Source organism: Ranitomeya variabilis, chromosome 2, assembly GCF_051348905.1.
Source record: "Ranitomeya variabilis isolate aRanVar5 chromosome 2, aRanVar5.hap1, whole genome shotgun sequence".
Taxonomy (NCBI): Eukaryota; Metazoa; Chordata; class Amphibia; order Anura; family Dendrobatidae; genus Ranitomeya; species Ranitomeya variabilis.
In genome coordinates, this window is record NC_135233.1 from 481,802,056 (window position 1) to 481,826,496 (window position 24,441).

General features: G+C 43.7%; 1 protein-coding gene across 1 annotated transcript in view; it reads right to left on the reverse strand.

Moving 5' to 3' along the window:
- LOC143809634 (intestinal mucin-like protein) overlaps positions 1–24,441 on the reverse strand; it is a 146,514-nt gene that overhangs the window by 95,396 nt on the left and 26,677 nt on the right. The window contains exons 4-5 of the mRNA XM_077292685.1: positions 17,716–17,879; positions 6,320–6,389 (exon numbers count right to left, since the gene is read on the reverse strand). Coding sequence (XP_077148800.1) covers positions 6,320–6,389; positions 17,716–17,879 — 234 coding nt within the window. The remainder of the gene's footprint in view (positions 1–6,319; positions 6,390–17,715; positions 17,880–24,441) is intronic.

Genomic DNA, 24,441 nt, shown 5'->3' on the forward strand with positions numbered 1-24,441 from the left:
CACACTGCGTTTGCAGAGCCCCTAATGTACCTAAACAGTAGAAACCCCCCACAAGTGACACCATTTTGGAAAGTAAACTTCTAAGGAACTCATCTAGATGTGCTGTGAGAGCTTTGAACCCCCAAGTGTTTCACTACAGTTTATAACGCAGAGCCATGCAAATAAAAAAATTTTTTTTTTCCACAAAAATTATTTTTTAGCCCCCAGTTTTGTATTTTTCCAAGGGTAACAGGAGAAATTGGACCCTAAGTGTTGTTGTCCAATTTGTCATGAGTATGCTGATACCCCATATGGGGGGGGTAACCACCATTTGAGCGCATGGCAGAGCTCGGAAGGGAAGGAGCATCATTTGGAATGCAGACTTAGATGGATTGGTCTGCAGGCGTCACATTGTGTTTGCAGAGCCCCTAATGTACCTAAACAGTAGAAACCCCCGACAAGTGACCCCATATTGGAAACTAGACCCCCCAAGGAACTTATCTAGATGTGTTGTGAGAATTTTGAACCCCCAAGTGTTTCACTACAGTTTATAACGCAGAGCCGTGAAAATAAAAAATCCTTTTTTTTTCCCACAAAAATAATTTTTTAGCCCCCAGTTTTGTATTTTTCCAAGGGTAACAGGAGAATTTGGACCCCAAAAGTTGTTGTCCAATTTGTCCTGAGTACGCTGATACCCCATATGTTGGCGAAAACCACTGTTTGGGCACAAGAGAGAGTTCAGAAAGGAGGGAGCACGGTTTTACTTTTTCAACGCAGAATTGGCTGGAATTGAGATCGGACACCATGTCGCGTTTGGAGAGCCCCTGATGTGCCTAAACAGTGGAAACCCCCCAATTATAACTGAAACCCTAATCCAAACACATCCCTAACCCTAATCCCAACGGTAACCCTAACCACACCTCTATCCCAGACACACCCCTAACCCTAATCCCAACCCTATTCCCAACCGTAAATGTAATCCAAACCCTAACTTTAGCCCCAACCCTAACCCTAAATTTAGCCCCAACCCTAACCCTAACTTTAGCCCCAACCCTAACTGTAGCCTTAACCCTAGCCCCAACCCTAACCCTAACCCTAGCCCTAACCCTAACCCTAGCCCTAACCCTAGACCTAACCCTAACCCTAGCCCTAACCCTAGCCCTAACCTTAACCCTAACCCTAGCCCTAACCCAAGCCCTAACCCTAATGGGAAAATGGAAATAAATACATTTTTTTAATTTTTTTATTTTTCCCTAACTAAGGGGGTGATGAAGGGGGGTTTGATTTACTTTTATAGTGGGTTTTTTTTAGCGGATTTTTATGATTGGCAGCCGTCACGCACTGAAAGACGCTTTTTATTGCAAAAATATTTTTTGCGTTACCATATTTTGAGAGCTATAATTTTTCCATATTTGAGTCCACAGAGTCATGTGAGGTCTTGTTTTTTGTGGGACGAGTTGACGTTTTTATTGGAAACATTTTCGGGCACGTGACATTTTTTGATCGCTTTTTATTCCGATTTTTGTGAGGCAGAATGACCAAAAACCAGCTATTCATGAATTTCTTTTGGGGGAGGCATTTATACTGTTCCGCGTTTGGTAAAATTGATAAAGCAGTTTTATTCTTTGGGTCAGTACGATTACAGCGATACCTCATTTGTATCTTTTTTTATGTTTTGGCGCTTTTATACGATAAAAACTATTTTATAGAAAAAATAATTATTTTTGCATCGCTTTATTCTGAGGACTATAACTTTTTTTTTTTTTGCTGATGATGCTGTATGGCGGCTCGTTTTTTGCAGCACAAGATGACGTTTTCAGCGGTACCATGGTTATTTATATTCGTCTTTTTGATCGCGTGTTATTCCACTTTTTGTTTGGCAGGATGAGAATAAAGCGTTGTTTTTTGCCTCGGTTTTTTTTTTTTTACGGTGTTCACTGAAGGGGTTAACTAGTGATATAGTTTTATAGGTGGGGTCATTACGGACTTTTATTGTTTGTTTTTTTTTTAATTTAGATTAAGAAATGTATTTATAGGAACAATATATATATATATATATATATATATATATATATATATATATATATATATATATATATTTTTTTTTTTTTTACACATTGGAATATTTTTTTTTTACACTATAACATTGCCCCAGGGGGGGCATCATGTTATAGTGTAAGAACGGTGATCTGACACTTTGCTGTGCACGGTGTCAGATCACCGATCTGGCGTGCACTTTTTCTATGCTTCTCGGCACCTGCTCTAAACAGGCGCAGTGAAGCCACCTCCCTGCAGGACCCGGATGCCGTGGCCATCTTGGATCCGGGCCTGCAAGGAGGAGGAGGAGGTAAGAGACCCTCGCAGCAACGCGATCACATCACGTTGCTCCGGGGGTCTCAGGGAAGCCCGCAGGGAGTCCCCTCCCTGCGCGATGCTTCCCTATACCGCCGGCACACCACGATCATGTTTGATCGCGGTGTGCCGGGGGTTAATGTGCCGGGGGCGGTCCGTGACCACTCCTGGCACATAGTGCCGGATGTCAGCTACGATAGGCAGCCGACACCCGGCCGCGATCGGCCGCGCTCCCCCCGTGAGCGCGGCCGATCGAGCTGGATGTACTATCCCGTTGGTGGTCATACGGGCCCACCCCACCTCGACGGGATAGTACGTCCGATGTCAGAAAGGGGTTAAACCCCAAAGTGCTTCACAGACAATTATAATGTCGAGCCCTAACAATAAAAAATTTCACAAAAATGATCTTTTCGCCCCAAATTTTTAATTTTCCCAAGGGTATCAGGAGAAATTGGACTGCAATAGTTGTTGTACAGTTTGTCCTGAGTACACTGATACCCCATATGTGGGGGTAAACCCCTGTTTGGGCGCATGGCAGAGCTAGGAAGGGAAAGAGCACCGTTTGACTTTTCAACGCAGAATTGGCTGGAATTGATATCAGACGCCATGTCGTGTTTGGAGAGCCCCTGATGTGCCTAAACAGTGGAAATCCCCCAATTCTAACTCCAACCCTAACCCCAACACACCCTTAACCCTAATCCCAACCCTAACCATAATCCTAACCACAAACCTAACCCTAGCACACCCTTAACCCTAATCCCAACCCTTAACCCTAATCCCAACCCAAACCCTAATCCCAACCATAATCCTAACTTTAGCCCCAACCCTAACGCTAACTTTACTCCCAAACCTAACCCTAACTTTAGCCCTAACCCTAATGGGAAAATGGAAATAAATACATATTTTTATTTTATTATTTTTCCCTAACTAAAGGGGTGATAAAGGGAGTTTGATATACTATTTATAGTGGGTATTTATAGTGGGTTTTTATGTTTGGCAGCTGTCATACACTAATAGACGCTTTTTATTGCAAAAATAGTTTTTGCATCACCACATTTTGAGAGCTATAATTTTTCCATATTTTGGCCCACAGAGTCATGTGAGATCATGCTTTTTGTGGGACGAGTTGACATTTTTGGTACCATTTTCGGGCACATGACATGTTTTGATCACTTTTTATTCCAATTTTTGTGAGGCAAAATAAACAAAAAACAGCAATTCATTAATATACATACACTGCTCAAAAAATAAAGGGAACACTAAAATCCCACATTTTAGATATCACTGAATGAAATATTCCAGTTGTAAATCTTTATTCATTACATAGTGGAATGTGTTGAGAACAATAAAACCTAAAAATGATCAACATAAATCACAATTAATATCCCACAGAATTCTGGAGTTGGAATGATGCTCAAAATCAAAGTGGAAAATGAAGCTACAGACTGATCCAACCTCAGTGGAAATGCCTCAAGACAAGGAAATGATGCTCAGTAGTGTGTGTGGCCTCCACATGCCTGTATGATCTCCCTACAATGCCTGGGCATGCTCCTGATGAGACGGCGGATGGTCTCCTGATGGATCTACTCCCAGACCTCAACTAAAGCATCCGCCAACTCCTGGAAAGTCTGTGGTGCAACGTGACATTGGTGGATGGTGCGAGACATGATGTCCCAGATGTGTTCAATCGGAATCAAGTCTGGGGAATGGGTGGGCCAGACCATAGGGTCAATGCCTTCATCTTGCAAGAACTGCTGACACACTCTAGCGACATGAGGTTTGGCATTGTCCTGCATTAGGAGGAACCCAGGGCCAACCTTACCAGCATATGGTCACACAAGGGGTCTGAGGATCTTATCTCGGTACCTAATTGCAATCAGGCTAGCTCTGGCGAGCACATGATAGGCTGTGCGGCCCTCCAAAGAAATGCCACCCCACACCATTACTGACCCACTGCCAAACCGGTCAAGCTGAAGGATGTTGCAGGCAGCAGATCGCTCTCCACAACGTCTCCAGACTCTGTCGCGTATGTCACATGTGCTCAGTTTGAACCTGCTTTCATCTGTGAAGAGCACAGGGCGCCAGTGGTGAATTTGCCAATCCTGGTGTTCTGTGGCAAATGCCAAGCGTCCTGCATGGTGTTGGGCTGTGAGCACAACCCCCATCTGTGGACATCTGGCACTCCGACCATCCTCATGGAGTTGGTTTCTAACTGTTTGTGCAGACACATGCACATTTGTGTAACCCTTAAAAAATATTCATAAGACCACCATTCATAATAAATAATATTTTATTTACACATAATAGTCACACAATTCATCTCCATAAATTTTTTTTATATAAAATTCATATAATATAAAAACTTTATTGAAGCTGATAATTTTAAAATAATTTATTCCTATAAAAAATGTACACAATTGCAGAGATCAATAATTTGATTCAGAAACTATGTATGCGCAGGGCAGGGCATACTGAAACTGATAGGCACCAAATAAAATAAAAATTCTAAATAATATATACACCCAAAAATTATGTATATATATATGTGAGAAATATATACAAATAAGTGCAAAAGAACTATTAGTCCGATAAAATAATCAAAACAACAAAAATCAGGTGCAAAGAAAGTAAATATGGTAAAGTGCCCAATTACTAACCAGTGTCAGGACGCCACTGCCCCGCACACACCACTCCAACGAACGTTTCGCTTTCCCCTTCGTCAGGGAGTGATTTTTGTTGTTTTATAGTGCAATTAGTTTGTTGCCACTATAATTTTTGGTATATATATCTGTTGTGCACTATGATTAATCGATTTTGAAATAGTTGAGTGTCCATATTTATTTAGCACTTTGCACTTTCACTTTTGGCCATTTTGATTATTTTATCGGATTAATAGTTCTTTTGCACTTATTTTTATATATTTCTCACATATATATATATACACATAATTTTTGGGTGTATAGATTATTTAGAATTTTTATTTTATTTGGTGCGAATCAGTTTCAGTATGCCCTGCCCTGCGCATACATAGCTTCTGAATCAAATTATTGATCTCTGCAATTTTATACATTTTTTACAGTAATAAATTGTTTTAAAATTATCAGCTTCAATAAAGTTTTTATATTATATGAATTTTATATAAAAACATTTTTATGGAGATGAATTGTGTGACTATTATGTGTAAATAAAATATTATTTATTATGAATGGTGGTCTTATGAATATTTTTTAAGGGTTATATATTTTGGTGGTATTCATTGAATATACATATATATTGTTTTAAAAAAAAATTCTGGTATTTCTTTTCTGTATAGGAGGTTACATGCACATTTGTGACCTGCTGGAGGTCATTTTGAAGACCTCTGGCAGTGCTCCTCCTGTTCCTCCTTGCACAAAGGCAGAGGTAGAGGTCCCGCTGCTGAGTTCTTGCCCTCCTACAGTCCCCTCCACATCTACTAGTGTACTGGCCTTTCTCCTGGTAGCACCTCCAGCCTCTAGACACTACACTGACAGACACAGCAAACCTTCTCGCCACAGCTCACATTGATGTGCCATCCTGGATGAGCTGCACTACCCGAGCCACTTGTGTGGGTTGTAGAGTCCGTCTTATGCTACCACGAGTACGAAAGCACAATGAACATTCAAATGTGACCAAAACATCAGCCAGAAAGCATTGGTACTGAAATGTGGTCTGTGGTCCCCACCTGCAGAACCACTCCTTTATTGTGTCTTGATAAATTGCCAATAATTTCCATCTGTTTTCTATTCCATTTGCACAACATGATGTGAAATTGATTGTCAATCAGTGTTGCTTCCTAAGAGGACAGTTTGATTTCACAGAAGTTTGATTAACTTTGAGTTATATTCTGTTGTTTAAGTGTTCCCTTTATTTTTTTGAGCAGTGTAGATACAGTGATATAGGATTTTGGAGGCTTATTTTGGACAGATCTCCTTTATACATGTTTAAAGTATAGTATAGAAATTCTTACCTGGAATTGCATGTAGGCTGTTGAATGTTGTTGCAGGCTTGATACACTTTTTCTTCAGGACATATAAAATCTGCAAAAAACGAAGAACACCAAGCATGCAAATATCAATAAAGAAATATAGTTTTTTTAACGGCAAAAGGGCAGCTTGTAGTGTTGAGCAATACCTTCCGATATTCAAAAGTATCGGTATCGGATTGGATCGGCCGATATCAAAAAAATATTGAATATCGCCGATACCAATACCCGATACCAATGCAAGTCAATGGGACACAAATATCGGAACGCAAATAAGCCCTTTCTGTCCTTCTATATGCTGTGCCGGAGGGGGGAAGAGTGTGGGCGGTGCGTGGGCCGTGCGTGGGCGGACACTGAGTGTTTGTGTGTGCGGGCGGGGTCTGTGCGGGCCTGCCAGGGATCTGTACGTGCCTTCCGGGGCTGTACGTGGCGTGCAACAGATCTATGCGGCGTGTTGGGGCTGCCCAGGCTCTCTGCGGCATGGGGGGGTCTCTGTGCGGCGTGGGGGGGTGTCTCTGTGTGGCGTGTGGGGTGTCTCTGTGCGGCATGCGGGGTGTCTCTGTGCGGGGTGTCTGCGGCGTGCGGGGTCTCTGTGCGGCATGCAAGGTGTCTGCGGCATGCGGGGTCTCTGTGCGGCGTGCGGGGTGTCTGCGGCATGCGGGGTCCCTGCGGCGTGCGGGGTCTCTGTGCGGTGTGCAGGGTGTCTCTGGTGTGCGGGGTGTCTCAGTGCGGGCATCGTCCGATGGGACTACAAGTCCCATCGGACGATGCCTGCTACACTGACAGTGATTGACACATTAGCCAATGATGGGACAGTAGTAGTCCCATCATCCGGCTAATGTGTTGAATGAAAAAAAAATACTCCATACATACATGCCTCATACATACATGCTACATACATGCTACATACATACAGCATACATACTACATACATACTTACATACTACATACATACATACTACATGCATACATGCATACATACTACATACATACTACATGCATGCTACATACATGCTACATACATTCATACTGCATACATAATACATACATGCTACATACATGCTACATACATGATACATACATGATACATACTACATACATACATACTCCATACATACTCCATACAGTACATACATACATACAGTACATTCATACATTACATACATGACATACATATACACATACAGTACATTAAACATAGATTACATACTCACCATTATTTGTCATTTTGATCCCCGAAGCCAGTGTCATCTGTAAAAAATATGAAAAAAACAAACAACCAATATACAGCCTGTCCACAGAAATCCACGAGTGTCCCAAGACGATCTCCCATGGAGAACGGCAGCAGCAGCTGTTGCAACCGCTCTCCAGGGGACCCAGATACACAATGACGGGAGGAAGGTATTCCTCCACCGCTGTAAGAAAAAAAGTCCCTAGTCTCACTTTATGGCATTGCTGTATGAGGAATTTTCCCAGGCAGCAATTGCCATAAAGTGAGACTTTGAATTCATCTAACCTCAGTGATACACTGCAGGAGCCATTGTCTCCTGTCAGTGTGTCACTGAGGGTCCTATAGAGCAGTGACATCACCCGATGTCACTGTTCTATAGAGGAGATCGTCGTGGGACACTCGTTATTAATTGGACTACGGCGGACAGGTAGTATGCGGCTTATTATTTTACATTTTTTGCAGGCGCTGAAGTATGATAAGTATGGTGAAATGAAGAATATTAAAATACTTTTTTCTAATGTGTGTGTGTTTTATTAACCCTTTCTTACTATTGGATTAATAATGGATAGGCGTCTTATTGACGCCTCTCCTTTATTAACCCGGCTTAATGTCACCTTACAATAGCAAGGTGACATTAACCCCTTATTACCCCATATCCCACCGCTACACGGGAGTGGGAAGAGAGGGGCTAAGTGCCGGAATTGGTGCATCTCACAGATGCGCCATTTCCGGGGCGGCTGCGGACTGGTATTTGTAGCCAGGGGGGCAATATCCATGGCCCCTCTCTAGGCTATGAATATCAGCCCGCAGCTGTCTGCGTAGCCTTTCTGGCTATAAAATATAGGGGGACCTGTTGTGAACTCTGTTTTCAGGCTCCCTCTTGTGGTCACTGGTGGTGTGGTGTGACTTTTGCTTTGGGCTCCCCCTGGTGGCTTTGTTTGTTATCCTGCTGGTCTCTGGCTATCAGCTGGTTCGTTATCCTCTGGGAGGTTCCTATATAGCTCTGTTTCTCTTCCACTTGTTGCCGGCTGTCGATGTAATCAGTGCTACTCAGATTCCTTCTGATTACCTTGCTCCCAGTCCATCCAGGACAAGCTAAGTTTTGTTTGCTCATTTTTTGATCAGCAGTGTTTATCATGTTTTCTTGTCCAGCTTGCTAAATGTGATTCCCTCGCTTGCTGGTTGCTCTAGTGGACTGAGTTTCTCCCCACACACCGTTAGTTGGTGCGTGGGTTCTTGAAATCTCAGGATGGATATTTTGTAAGGGTTTTTTATTGATCGCATAGACCACTGCTCTATTTTCTGCTTTCTAGTACTAGTGGGCCTCTTTTGCTGAATCTGATTTCATCCCTATGTATGTGCCTTCTTCTTACTTCACCGTTAATATTTGTTGGGGGCTTCTATATCTTTGGGGATTGTTTCTCTGGAGGCAAGCGAGGTCTTTCTTTCTCTTTAGGGGTAGCTAGTTCCTCAGGCTGGCTCGAGACGTCTAGGAATTTTTTAGGCACGTTCACCGGCTACCTCTAGTTGTGTTGGATAGGTTCAGATTTGCGATCAGTCCTGTTACCATCTCTCTAGAGCTTGTCCTAAGTATATTCACTTGCTGGTCTATTTGTGATCCTCAGCCACTAAGGATCATAACAGTACAGCCGGCCACTAAAGTGTTAATTGCATGGCAGAAGCAGGAGAAAAGAAGCCTTGAGAATTTTTTTTTTTTTTTTGTTGCCGTGTGTCTACCTGCTGTGGCTAGCTTCTCTCCTCCTCTTAATCTTGGTGTGGCTCTGAGTTCAGCTGCTGACATGGATGTCCAGAGCTTGGCTTCCAGTCTGGATCATCTTGCTGCTAGGGTTCAAAGTATTCAGGATTTTGTTGTTCACAGTCCTATGTCAGAGCCTAGAATACCTATTCCGGAGTTGTTTTCTGGAGATAGATCTAGGTTCCTGAATTTTAGGAACAATTGTAAGTTGTTTCTTTCTTTGAAACCTCGTTCCTATGGTGATGCCGTTCAGCAAGTTAAGATTATCATTTCCTTTTGGCGTGGTGACCCTCAAGATTGGGCCTTCGCATTGGCGCCAGGGGATCCTGCATTGCTTAGTGTAGATGCATTTTTTCTGGCCCTTGGATTGCTCTATGAGGAACCTAATCTTGAGAACCAGGCTGAAAAAGCGTTATTGGCCCTCTCGCAGGGGCAAGATGAAGCAGAGGTGTACTGCCAGAAATTTCGGAAATGGTCGGTGCTTACTCAGTGGAATGAGTGTGCCCTGGCTGCAAATTTCAGAGAAGGTCTTTCTGAAGCCATTAAGAATGTCATGGTGGGGTTCCCTACGCCTGCAGGTCTGAATGAGTCAATGACTCTGGCCATTCAGATTGATCGGCGTTTGCGGGAGCGCAAACCTGTGCACCATTTGGCGGTGTCTTCTGAACAGACACCTGAATCTATGCAATGTGACAGAATTCTGACCAGAAGTGAACGGCAAAATTATAGACGGCAAAATGGGTTGTGCTTTTACTGTGGTGACTCAGCTCATGTTATCTCAGCATGCTCTAAGCGCAAAAAAAGGTTGATAAATCTGTCACCACTGGTACTTTACAGCCTAAGTTCATTTTGTCTGTTACCCTGATTTGTTCCCTGTCATCTTACCCGGTTAATGCTTTTGTAGATTCAGGTGCTGCCCTGAGTCTGATGGATTGGTCATTTGCCAGGCGCTATGGTTTTGATTTGGAGCCTTTAAAATTCCCTATTCCACTAAGGGGAATTGATTCTACACCATTGGCTATGAATAGACCTCAGTACTGGACACAAGTGACCATGTGCATGACTCCTGTTCATCAGGAGGTGATTCGCTTTCTTGTACTGCATAATTTGCATGATGTCGTCGTGTTGGGTCTGCCATGGTTGCAGACTCATAATCCAGTCCTGGATTGGAAAGCTATGTCTGTGTCAAGTTGGGGTTGTCAGGGAATTCATGGTGACGCTCCTGTGGTGTCAATTGCTTCGTCCACTCCTTCTGAAGTCCCTACGTTTTTGTCAGACTACCAGGATGTATTTGAGGAGCCCAAACTCAATTCTCTACCTCCTCATAGGGACTGTGATTGTGCTATAAATTTGATTCCTGGTAGTAAGTTTCCTAAGGGACGACTTTTCAATTTATCTGTGCCGGAGCATGCTGCCATGCGGAGTTATATAAAGGAGTCTTTGGAGAAGGGACATATTCGCCCGTCCTCATCCCCTCTTGGTGCAGGATTCTTTTTTGTGGCTAAGAAGGATGGTTCCTTGAGACCTTGTATTGATTATCGCCTTTTGAATAAAATCACGGTCAAATTTCAGTATCCTTTGCCATTGTTTACTGATTTGTTTGCTCGCATTAGGGGGTCTAGTTGGTTCACCAAGATAGATCTTCGTGGTGCGTTTAACCTTGTGCGTGTAAGACAGGGTGATGAATGGAAGACTGCATTTAATACGCCTGAAGGTCATTTTGAGTACTTGGTGATGCCTTTTGGACTTTCTAATGCTCCTTCAGTCTTTCAGTCCTTTATGCATGACATCTTCTGTGAATATCTGGATAACTTTATGATTGTGTATCTGGATGATATTCTGTTTTTTTCGGATGATTGGGAGTCTCATGTTAAGCAGGTCAGGATGGTCTTTCAGGTCCTGCGTGACAATGCTTTATTTGTGAAGGGCTCAAAATGTCTTTTTGGAGTCCAGAAGATTTCTTTTTTGGGTTTCATTTTTTCTCCTTCTACTATTGAGATGGACCCAGTCAAGGTTCAGGCTATTCATGACTGGACGCAGCCTACATCTGTTAAGAGTCTTCAGAAGTTCTTGGGTTTTGCTAATTTTTACCGTCGCTTTATAGCTAATTTTTCTGGTGTTGTTAAGCCTTTGACGGATTTGACCAAGAAGGGTTCTGATGTGACTAATTGGTCTTCTGCGGCTGTGGAGGCCTTTCGGGAGCTGAAGCGTCGGTTTTCTTCGGCTCCGGTCTTATGTCAGCCAGATGTCTCACTTCCCTTCCAGGTGGAGGTTGATGCTTCCGAGATTGGAGCGGGGGCTGTTTTGTTGCAGAGAAGCTCCGATGGCTCTGTGATGAAGCCATGTGCTTTCTTTTCAAGAAAGTTTTCGCCTGCCGAGCGGAATTATGATGTCGGTAATCGGGAGCTGTTGGCTATGAAGTGGGCATTTGAGGAGTGGCGACATTGGCTCGAGGGAGCTAAACATCGTGTGGTGGTCTTGACTGATCACAAGAATTTGATTTATCTCGAGTCGGCCAAGCGGCTGAATCCCAGACAGGCTCGTTGGTCGTTGTTTTTCTCTCGTTTTGATTTCATGGTCTCGTACCTGCCTGGTTTGAAGAATGTGAAGGCTGATGCTCTTTCTAGGAGTTTTGTGCCTGACTCTCCTGGAGATTCAAAACTGGCTGGTATCCTTAGAGAAGGGGTGATTTTGTCTGCCATCTCCCCAGATTTGCGACGTGTGCTGCAAGAGTTTCAGGCGGATAGACCTGACCGCTGTCCACCGGAGAGACTGTTTGTCCCGGATAGATGGACCAACAGAGTCATCTCCGAGGTTCATTCTTCGGTGTTGGCGGGCCATCCTGGAATATTTGGTACCAGAGACTTGGTGGCCAGGTCTTTTTGGTGGCCTTCCTTGTCGCGGGATGTGCGTTGCTTTGTGCAGTCTTGTGGAATTTGTGCTCGGGCTAAGCCTTGCTGTTCTCGTGCCAGTGGTTTGCTGTTACCTTTGCCTGTCCCGAAGAGGCCTTGGACGCACATTTCCATGGATTTTATTTCAGATCTCCCTGTCTCTCAGAGAATGTCTGTCATCTGGGTGGTGTGTGATCGTTTTTCTAAGATGGTCCATTTGGTGCCCTTGCCTAAGTTGCCTTCCTCCTCCGAGTTGGTTCCACTGTTTTTTCAAAATGTGGTTCGTTTGCACGGGATTCCTGAGAACATTGTTTCTGACAGAGGATCCCAGTTTGTGTCTAGATTTTGGCAGACCTTTTGTGCTAAGTTGGGCATTGATTTGTCTTTTTCGTCGGCCTTCCACCCTCAGACGAATGGCCAAACCGAGCGAACTAATCAGACCTTGGAGACTTATTTAAGATGTTTTGTTTCTGCTGACCAGGACGACTGGGTTACTTTTTTGCCGTTGGCCGAGTTTGCCCTTAATAATCGGGCTAGTTCTGCTACTTTGGTTTCTCCTTTTTTTTGTAATTCGGGATTTCATCCTCGTTTTTCCTCGGGTCAGGTGGAGCCTTCTGACTGTCCTGGAGTGGATGTTGTGGTGGATAGGTTGCATCAGATTTGGAATCATGTGTGGACAATTTGAAGCTGTCACAAGAGAAGGCTCAGCTCTTTGCCAACCGCCGTCGCTGTGTGGGTCCCCGACTTCGCGTTGGGGACTTGGTGTGGTTGTCTTCTCGCTTCGTTCCTATAAAGGTCTCCTCTCCTAAGTTCAAGCCTCGGTTTATCGGTCCTTATAAGATTCTGGAAGTCCTTGGCCCTGTGTCATTTCGTCTGGACCTCCCGGCATCATTTGCTATTCATAATGTGTTCCATCGCTCGTTGTTGCGGAGGTATGTGGTACCTGTGGTTCCTCCGGTTGAGCCTCCTGCCCCGATGCTGGTTGAGGGAGAATTGGAATACGTGGTGGAGAAGATCTTGGATTCTCATATTTCTAGACGGAGGCTCCAGTATTTGGTTAAGTGGAAGGGCTATGGTCAGGAGGATAATTCTTGGGTTGTCGCCTCGGATGTTCATGCGGCCGATTTGGTTTGTGCCTTCCATGTGGCTCATCCTGATCGCCCTGGGGGTTTTCATGAGGGTTCGGTGACCCCTCCTCAAGGGGGGGGTACTGTTGTGAACTCTGTTTTCAGGCTCCCTCTTGTGGTCACTGGTGGTGTGGTGTGACTTTTGCTTTGGGCTCCCCCTGGTGGCTTTGTTTGTTATCCTGCTGGTCTCTGGCTATCAGCTGGGTCGTTATCCTCTGGGAGGTTCCTATATAGCTCTGTTTCTCTTCCACTTATTGCCGGCTGTCGATGTAATCAGTGCTACTCAGATTCCTTCTGATTACCTTGCTCCCAGTCCATCCAGGACAAGCTAAGTTTTGTTTGCTCATTTTTTGATCAGCAGTGTTTATCATGTTTTTTTGTCCAGCTTGCTAAATGTGATTCCCTCGCTTGCTGGTTGCTCTAGTGGACTGAGTTTCTCCCCACACACCGTTAGTTGGTGCATGGGTTCTTGAAATCTCAGGATGGATATTTTGTAAGGGTTTTTTATTGATCGCATAGACCACTGCTCTATTTTCTGCTTTCTAGTACTAGTGGGCCTCTTTTGCTGAATCTGATTTCATCCCTATGTATGTGCCTTCTTCTTACTTCACCATTAATATTTGTTGGGGGCTTCTATATCTTTGGGGATTGTTTCTCTGGAGGCAAGCGAGGTCTTTCTTTCTCTTTAGGGGTAGCTAGTTCCTCAGGCTGGCTCGAGACGTCTAGGAATTTTTTAGGCACGTTCACCGGCTACCTCTAGTTGTGTTGGATAGGTTCAGATTTGCGATCAGTCCAGTTACCATCTCTCTAGAGCTTGTCCTAAGTATATTCACTTGCTGGTCTATTTGTGATCCTCAGCCACTAAGGATCATAACAGGGACCCCACGTCATTTTTTTTGGGGTCCCCCTATTTTAATAGCCAGTAAAGGCTACGCAGACAGCTGCGGGCTGATATTCATTGCAGGCTACAAATATTGGCCCCCGGCTGTCGGCTTTCCCCCTCTGCCGCAGAAAATTGCGCGGGAGCCAATGCCGTTTTTTTCCGTGTTTTTTTTTTTTAATTCAATGCTCATAAAGGCCTGTTTCACACTTGTGTCGGTACGGGTCCGTTGCACGTTGTGAAATTTGTGCACGACATGGGCAGCGGAAGCAGTTTTTCAATGCATCCGCTGCCCATTCTGAAGTGCGGGGAGGAGGGGGCGAAGTTTCGGCCACGCATGCGCGGTAGAAAATGGCGGACGCGATGGACAAAAAACGTTCACGTGAACGTTTTTTTGTGCCGACGGTCCGCCAAAACACGACGGATCCGTTGCACGACGACGCGACGTGTGGCCATCCTTTGTGATCCATCGCTAATACAAGTCTGTGGGAAAAAAACGCATCCTGCGAGCACATTTGCAGGATCGGTTTTTTTCCGCCAGATCCGTTTTTTCCACCGGATCTGTTTTTTTCCGCCGGATCCGTTTTTTTTCCAACGGATCCGTTTTTCTCCGCCAGATCCATTTTTCCACCAGATCCGGTTTTTTCCACCGGATCTGTTTTTTTTTCTGCCGGATCCGTTTTTTCTCCGCCGGATCAGTTTTTTTTCCAAAGGATCTGTTTTTTTCCGCCAGATCCGTTTTTTTCTCATAGTTGTATTAGCGCTGGATAGCGCCTGATGGCCACACATTTCATCCGTTTTTTGCAGGATCCGTCAAAAAAGCTGTTTCCGCCGGATGGAAAACACGTACAGAGGAACGGTTTTTCTGTCCGGCGAAAAAAACGCACAGTGACGGATCCAGCAAAAAACGGATGAAACAGATGTGAAATGATGATTTGGCCTCCAAATCCGTTTTTACATGTATGTTTCTATTTAAATCATGAACATTTTCCGTTTATTTATTTCCAAAAAATGCATCAAAACCGGTCAAAAAAAGGAACGAAAACTGCATCAAAAACAGCATAAAAAAACGCATCTAAAACTGCATCAAAAACTGCACCAAAAACTGCACCAAAACCCAGTATCAAAAGCAGCATCAAAACCTTCACCAAAAACTACATGTCGTGTTTTGGCGGACCATCGGCACAAAAAAAGTTCAAGTGAACGTTTTTTTGTCCGTCGCGTCCGCCATTTTCTACTGCACTTGCGCAGCAGAAACTCCGCTTCCTCCTTCCCGCACTTCAGAATGGGCAGCGTTCTGCGTTGAAAAACTGCATCCGCTGCCCACGTCGGGCACAACTTTCACAACATGCATCGGTACATCGGCCTGACGCATATCGACGGACCCGTACTGAAGCAAGTGTGAAAGAGGCCTTTATGAGCGTTGAATTAAAAAAAAAAACACAAAAAATGGAAAAAAACGGCGTGGGCTACCGCGCAATTTTCTGCGCCAGAGGGGGAAAGCCGACAGCCGGGGGCCAATATTTGTAGCCTGCGATGAATATCAGCCCGCAGCTGTCTGCGTAGCCTTTACTGGCTATTAAAATAGGGGGACCCTCCCAAAAAATGACGTGGGGTCCCCCTATATTTTATAGCCAGAAAGGCTATGCAGACAGCTGCAGGCTGATAGTCACAGCCTAGAGAGGGGCCATGGATATTGCCTACCCCCCCCCGGCTACAAATACAAGTCCGCAGCTGCCCCAGAAATGGCGCATCTGTAAGATGCGCCAATTCCGGCACTTAGCCCCTCTCTTCCCACTCCCATGTAGCGGTGGGATATGGGGTAATAAGGGGTTAATGTCACCTTGCTATTGTAAGGTGACATTAAGCCGGGTTAATAACGGAGAGGCATCAATAAGACGCCTATCTGTTATTAATTCAATTGTAAGAAAGGGTTAATAAAACACACACACATTAGAAAAAAGTATTTTAATATTCTTCATTTCACCATACTTACCATACTTCAGCGCCAGCAAAAAACGTAAAATAATAAACCGCATACTACCTTTCTGCCGTAGTCCAATTAATAACAAGTGTCCCTCGACGATCTCCCCTATAGAACAGTGACATCGGGTGATGTCACTGCTCTATAGGACCCTCAGTGACACACTGACAGGAGACAATGGCTCCTGCAGTGTATCACTGAGGTTAGATGAATTCAAAGTCTCACTTTATGGCAATTGCTGCCTGGGAAAATTCCTCATACAGCAATGCCATAAAGTGAGACTAGGGACTTTTTTTCTTACAGCGGTGGAGGAATACCTTCCTCCCGTCATTGTGTATCTGGGTGCCCTGGAGAGTGGTTGCAACAGCTGTTGCTGCCATTCTCCATGGGAGATCGTCGTGGGACACTCGTGGATTTCTGTGGACAGGGAGTATATTGGTTGTTTGTTTTTTCATATTTTTTACAGATGACACTGGCTTCGGGGATCAAAATGACAAGTAATAGTGAGTATGTAATCTTTGTTTAATGTACTGTATGTCTATATGTATTTCATGTATGTAATGTATTAATGTACTGTATGTAGTATGTATGTATGTATGTATGCAGTATGTATGTAGTTTGTATGTAGTATATATGTAGTATGTATGTAAGTAGCATGTATGTAGCATGTATGTATGTAGCATGTATGTAGTATGTATGTAGTATGTATTCAGTATGAATGTATGTAGCATGTATGTAGCATATATGTATGTAGCATGTATTTAGCATGTATGTAGTATGTATGTATTATGTATGTATGCATGTAGTATGTATGTATGTAGTATGTATGTATGTAGTATGTAGCATGTATGTATGTATCATGTATGTAGCATGTATGTAGCATGTATGTATGTATGGAGTTTTTTTTTCATTCAACACATTAGCTGGATGATGGGACTACTACTGTCCCATCATTGGCTAATGTGTCAATCACTGTCAGTGTAGCAGGCATCGTCCGATGGGACTTGTAGTCCCATCGGACGATGCCCGTACTGAGACACCCCGCAGACACCCTGCACGCCGCACAGAGACCCCTGCACGCCGCACACAGACCCCGCACGCCGCAGACACCCCGCACAGAGACACTCCGCACGCCGCATAGAGCCCCGGCACGCACGCAGACAGCCCCACGGTCATGCACAGACACCGCCCGCACACGCGCACACCTACACACGCAGTCTCCGCCCACGTCCCGCCCACTCACCGCCCACACTTCATTATACTGCATAATTTCACTATAGGAACTTCTGATTCCGATTTCCGATATCGCAAAAATATCGGAACTCGGTATCGGAATTCCGATACAGCGAATATCGGCCGATACCCGATATTTTCAGTATCAGAATGCTCAACACTAGCAGCTTGTATAAAGCCATGATCGTGTTTAGTATTTCATAACCTCAGCAGCATGCACCAATTTCATAGGTGAAAAACTGCAGACAGGTTCCCTTAGAAGAATAATGAGACACTTACCACATGTAGTATTTGGCCTCCAGTCTGTGCATATTCCATAAAGTATACAATTTGCTGCATAAGCTGCCACATCAGCACAAAAATTATCTTCGTCACAAGTACTTTCTAAACATGCGAGCATGAAATTCTCATAAGGTACAATTTTGTGGCATTCTTTAAAAATTCTGAAGACAACAAAACAATTGTAAAAAGTCTCAAGTGTATATATACGAGAAGATAAGACTAACTATACAAGATGGGTTTCTTCTATACATCAAGTCAACAGTTTCTAAATAACCCTGTTTCATATCGTAGCATTTCTATTTCTATCTCACCATGTAAATCTTTTGTTTTCACTGATGTAACTAATCAAAGATAAAACTATTGTATCCCTCAGAAATATTCTCCTTGAATTTGTGCTCATTTTTTGAGACTGCAGCTCCTCTTCTAGTTTCTCTGCTCAGTGGGGTCCATGGGAGGTACAAAGCCTTGCCCTCACATGATGCACCATACTCAACTTGCTTTTATCATGTGTGCAACTTATGCTAGAATACAGTAATAATAGCTACATTGTAATTAAACTGTCATCTCAAAATGGTCTCCCATAGTCTGACCTTGCACTGATTTAAAGGGGTTTTCCCAAGAACAAAAGTTCATTTTAATCAATAGGTCTTGTAATACAGTAATTTCCACAATTGGATGTGTTTAAATAAAATGTTCCTGTGCTGAGATAATCTTATAAATGTGCTCCTACTGTGTACTGTGTAATTGCTCTGTCTGATTGTGCATGAACATGGTCTGATCATACCACAGCTCCTGGGCAGGAGGGAATGCCTAAGAGTATACAGACATTACAGCATAGGATCACAGCTGATTCTTTTTGTGAGGTAAAACATTTCCTGTTTTTAAACAATATTTTACTTCAGAGAAATAATCATTTGTGATCCCATGATGTAATGTCTGTATACTTTCGGGGCCCTCTGCCCAGTAGCAGTGGTATGATCAAACCATGTTCCTGTATGGTCAGACAGGGCCATTACAAAACACACTGCAGGAACACATTTATGAGATTACTAGCTGAAGAGCCTGATGTTGCCTGGGCATAGTAAATATCTGTGGTTAGTTATAGCACCTCACTTCTCTTATTTTCCCATCACGCCTCTCATTTTCCCCCTCACATCTCTCATTTTCTCCCTTACACCTCTCATTTTCCCCCTCACTCCTCTTATTTTCCCCCTCACTCCTCTCATTCCCCCCTAACTCTTGTCATTTTGACCTCACATCTGTCATTTTCCAATCACTCCACTCTTTTCCCTCACTCCTCTCAATTTGCACTCACACCTTTTCATTTTCACCTCACACCCCTCGTTTTCACCTCACACCTCTCATTTCGTTCTCAGTATATACATATTGATCATCTCCCTTATATATAGTATACACCTGTATGTCATCTCCTGTATATAGTATATACCTGTATGTAATCTCCCCTGTAAATAGTATATACCTGCTGTATGTCATCTCCTCCTGTATATTGTATATACCTATGTGTCATCTCCTCCTGTATATAGTATATACCTGTATGTCATCTCTTCTGTATATACTATACACCTGTATGTCATCTCCTCCTATATATAGTATATACCTGTATGTCATCTCATGTATATAGTATATGCCTGTATGTCGTCTCCCCTGTATATAGTATGTACCTGTATGTCATCTTCTCCAGTATATAGTATGTACCTGTGTGTCATCTCCCCTGTATATAGTATATACCTGTGTGTCATCTCCCCTGTATATAGTATATACCTGTGTGTCATCTCCCCTGTATATAGGATATACCTGTGTGTCATCTCCCTTGTATATAGGATATACCTGTGTGTCATCTCCCCTGTATATAGTATATACCAGTGTGTCATCTCCTCCTGTATATAGTATATACCTGTACGTCATTTCCTCCTGTATATAGTATATACCCGTGTATCATCTCCCCTGTATATAGTATATACCTGTGTGTCATCTCCCCTGTATATAGTATATACCTGTGTGTCATCTCCCCTGTATATAGTATATACCAGTGTGTCATGTCCTCCTGTATATAGTATATACCTGTGTCATCTCCCCTGTATATAGTATATATTTGTGTGTGTCATCTCCTCCTGTATATAGTATATACCTGTATGTCATCTCTTCTGTATATACTATATACCTGTATGTCATCTCCTCCTATATATAGTATATACCTGTATGTCATCTCATGTATATAGTATATACCTGTATGTCGTCTCCCCTGTATATAGTATGTACCTGTATGTTGTCTCCCCTGTATATAGTACGTACCTGTATGTCGTCTCCCCTGTATATAGTATGTACCTGTATGTCATCTTCTCCTGTATATAGTATATACATGTGTGTCATCTCCTCTGTATATAGTATATACCTGTGTGTCATCTCCCCTGTATATAGGATATACCTGTGTGTCATCTCCCCTGTATATAGGATATACCTGTGTGTCATCTCCCCTGTATATAGTATATACCAGTGTGTCATCTCCTACTGTATATAGTATATACCTGTGTGTCATCTCCTCCTGTATATAGTATATACCTGTGTATCATCTCCCCTGTATATAGTATATACATGTGTGTCATCTCCCCTGTATATAGTATATACCTGTGTGTCATCTCCCCTGTATACAGTATGTACCTGTATGTAATCTTCTCCTGTATATAGTATGTACCTGTACGTCATCTCCTCCTGTATATAGTATATACCTGTGTGTCATCTCCTCCTGTATATAGTATATACATGTGTGTCATCTCCTCCTGTATATAGTATATACCTGTGTGTCATCTCCCCTGTATATAGTATATACCTGTGTGTCATCTCCCCTGTATACAGTATGTACCTGTATGTCATCTCCCCTGTATGTAGTATATACCAGTGTGTCATCTCCTCCTGTATATAGTATATACGTACCTGTGTGTCATCTCCTCCTGTATATAGTATATACCTGTATGTCATCTCCTCCTGTATATAGTATATACCTGTGTGTCATCTCCCCTGTATATAGTATATATGTGTGTGTGTCATCTCCTCCTGTATGTAGTATATACCTGTATATCATCTCCTGTATATAGTATATACCTGTGTGTTATCTCCCCTGTATATAGTATATATCTGTATGTCATCTCCTCCTGTATTAGACCGCATTCACACGTTATTTGCTCAGTATTTTTACCTCAGTATTTGTAAGATAAATTGGCAGCCTGATAAATCCCCAGCCAACAGGAAGCCCTCCCCCCTGGCAGTATATATTAGCTCACACATACACATAATAGACAGGTCATGTGACTGACAGCTGCCGTATTTCCTATATGGTACAGTTGTTGCTCTTGTAGTTTGTCTGCTTATTAATTAGATTTTTATTTTTGAAGGATAATACCAGACTTGTGTGTGTTTTAGGGCGAGTTTCATGTGTCAAGCTGTGTGTGTTGAGTTGCGTGTGGCGACATGCATGTAGCGACTTTTGTGAGATGAGTTTTGTGTGGCGACATGCATGTAGCAACTTTTTGTGTGTCGAGTTGCATGTGACAGGTTAGTGTAGCAAGTTGTGTGCAGCAAGTTTTGCGCATGGCGAGTTTTATGTGTGGTGCGTTTTGAGTATGTGCAAGTTTTGTGTGAAGCAAACTCTGCATGTGTTGCAACTTTTGTGCATGTGGCAATTTTTCCACGTGTGCAAGTTTTGCGTGTGGCGAGTTTTCCATGAGGTGAGTTTTCCACGTGTGGCGAGTTTTGCGTCAGCCTAGTTTTGCATGTGGTGAGTTTTGCGCGTGGCGAGTTTCGAGCGGCGACTTTTGTGTTTCGACTTTTATGTGGCGAGGTTGGTGCATGTGTGGTGAAATGTGTGCTGAGGGTGGTATATGTGTTCAAGCATGTGGTAGTGTGTGGCGCATTTTGTGTGTGTGTTCATATCCCCGTGTGTGGTGAGTATCCCATGTCAGGGCCCCACCTTAGCAACTGTACGGTATATACTCTTTGGCGCCATCGCTCTACTCTTTAAGTCCCTCTTGTTCACATCTGGCAGCTGTCAATTTGCCTCCAACACTTTTCTTTTAACTTTTTCCCCATTATGTAGATAGGGGCAAAATTGTTTGGTGAATTGGAACGCGCGGGGTTAAAATTTCGACTCACAACTTAACCTATGACGCTCTCGGGGTCCAGGCGTGTGACTGTGCAAAATGTTGTGGCTGTAGCTATGACGGTGCAGATGCCAATCCTGGACATACACACACATATACATACACACATTCAGCTTTATATATTAGATGAGTCACCCGCCAGGGCCGTGGGGTACCCGGTACCGGGTCCGGTGTTCACAGGGGGATGTCACTGTGGCGACCCAGTCCATGGCCCTGGGCACCCATGTAAAAGGGACGATGATTAAAGTTTATGTTTGTGATGCCACCTGTGGTATTAGGTCAGTGGGGACCGATGCTGCTTTAAGGGGTCCTCTGGGGTGATGTTATAGCAGCTAGATGGTATAACTTCCCACAGGTGAAGTACAGTGCCTACAAGTAGTATTCAACCCCCTGCAGATTTAGCAGGTTTACACATTTGGAATTAACTTGGCATTGTGACATTTGGACTGTAGATCAGCCTGGAAGTGTGAAATGCACTGCTGCTAAAAAGAATGTTATTTCTTTGTTTATTTTTTTTTTAAATTGGGAAAAGTTTTTTCAGAGGGTCATTTATTATTCAACCCCTCAACCCACCAGAATTCTGTTTGGTAAAGTATTAAGAAGTAGTTCAGGCACAAAGAACAATGAGCTTCACATGTTTGGATTAATTATCTCTTTTTCCAGCCTTTTCTGACTATTTAAGACCCTCCCCAAACTTGTGAACAGCACTCATACATGGTCATCATGGGGAAGACAAAGGAGCATTCCAAGGCCATCAGAGACAAGATCGTGGAGGGTCACAAGGCTGGCAAGGGGTACAAAAACCCTTTCCAAGGAGTTGGGCCTACCTGTCTCCACTGTTGGGAGCATCATCCGGAAGTGGAAGCCTTATGGAACTACTGTTAGCCTTCCACGGCCTGGACAGCCTTTAAAAGTTTCCTCCCATGCCGAGGCCAGGCTTGTCCGAAGAGTCAAGGCTAACCCAAGGACAACAAGGAAGGAGCTCCGGGAAGATCTCATGGCAGTTGGGACATTGGTTTCAGTCAATACCATAAGTAACGTACTCCACTTCAATGGTCTCTGTTCCAGGAGAGCCCGTAAGGTACCTTTACTTTCAAAGCATCATGTCAAGGCTTGTCTACAGTTTGCTCATGATCACTTGGAGGACTCTGAGACTGACTGGTTCAAGGTTCTCTGGTCTGATGAGACCAAGATCGAGATCTTTGGTGCCAACCACACACGTGACGTTTGGAGACTGGATGGCACTGCATACGACCCCAAGAATACCATCCCTACAGTCAAGCATGGTGGTGGCAGCATCATGCTGTGGGGCTGTTTCTCAGCCAAGGGGCCTGGCCATCTGGTCCGCATCCATGGGAAGATGGATAGCACGGCCTACCTGGAGATTTTGGCCAAGAACCTCCGCTCCTCCATCAAGGATCTTAAGATGGGTCGTCATTTCATCTTCCAACAAGACAACGACCCAAAGCACACAGCCAAGAAAACCAAGGCCTGGTTCAAGAGGCAAAAAATCAAGGTGTTGCAGTGGCCTAGTCAGTCTCCTGACCTTAACCCAATTGAAAACTTGTGGAAGGAGCTCAAGATTAAAGTCCACATGAGACACCCAAAGAACCTAGATAACTTGGAGAAGATCTGCATGGAGGAGTGGGCCAAGATAACTCCAGAGACCTGTGCCGGCCTGATCAGGTCTTATAAAAGACGATTATTAGCTGTAATTGCAAACAAAGGTTATTCCACAAAATATTAAACCTAGGGGTTGAATAATAATTGACCCACACTTTTATGTTTAAAATTTATAAAAATTTAACTGAGCAGCAAAACTTTTTGGTTTGTAAGATTTATGCATCTGTTAATAAATCCTGCTCTTGTTTGAAGTTTTAAGGCTCTAACTTATTTGCATCTTATTAAACCTGCTAAATCTGCAGGGGGTTGAATACTACTTGTAGGCACTGTATATCCCCAGGGCTCCCATGTGTGTAGATGGAAGATGATGAATGGTGCAGTAAAGAACGAGGACTCAGGTCTGCAGTCTCTTTAACCTGGTTTACTGAAGACTTCAAGCAGCCACAGTCCAGTGTACCAGATCAGAGGGCAGGCAGGGTCCGGCCGGCTTGGAAGCGAATCCAGAGTCCCCTTTACCAGGTGGAGTTAAAAGCCTTCCTCTAGCACAGTGGTGTTGTAGTCCCTTACTGCCTATGGCTTCAGATAAGGTCCTCACAGTTCTTCTCTCTGTCCCCCATATAGGATAGGACAATACCTGCATGACAGGTAACTTGAGCCTGTTTACAGGAACTCAAGCACACCCAGGGCTGTATGTGTTACTGTGCCTCAGGTGTGTGTGGCGGACAGGTAACTTGCAATTCAGCTGTCCTGCCAGTTTCTGATGTAAGTCATAGAGTCCCTTACAACCTCGGTGTCCCAGCTACCGGTTATCTGCGCTTCAGAGGGAGGCAGCCTGTTTGCAGCTGGTGTCCCCTGATGTCACTCTCCTGTGCTCTGCTCTCCTTCACGCTCACTGAACAATGTTATGTCCTTCTGTATGTCTCTT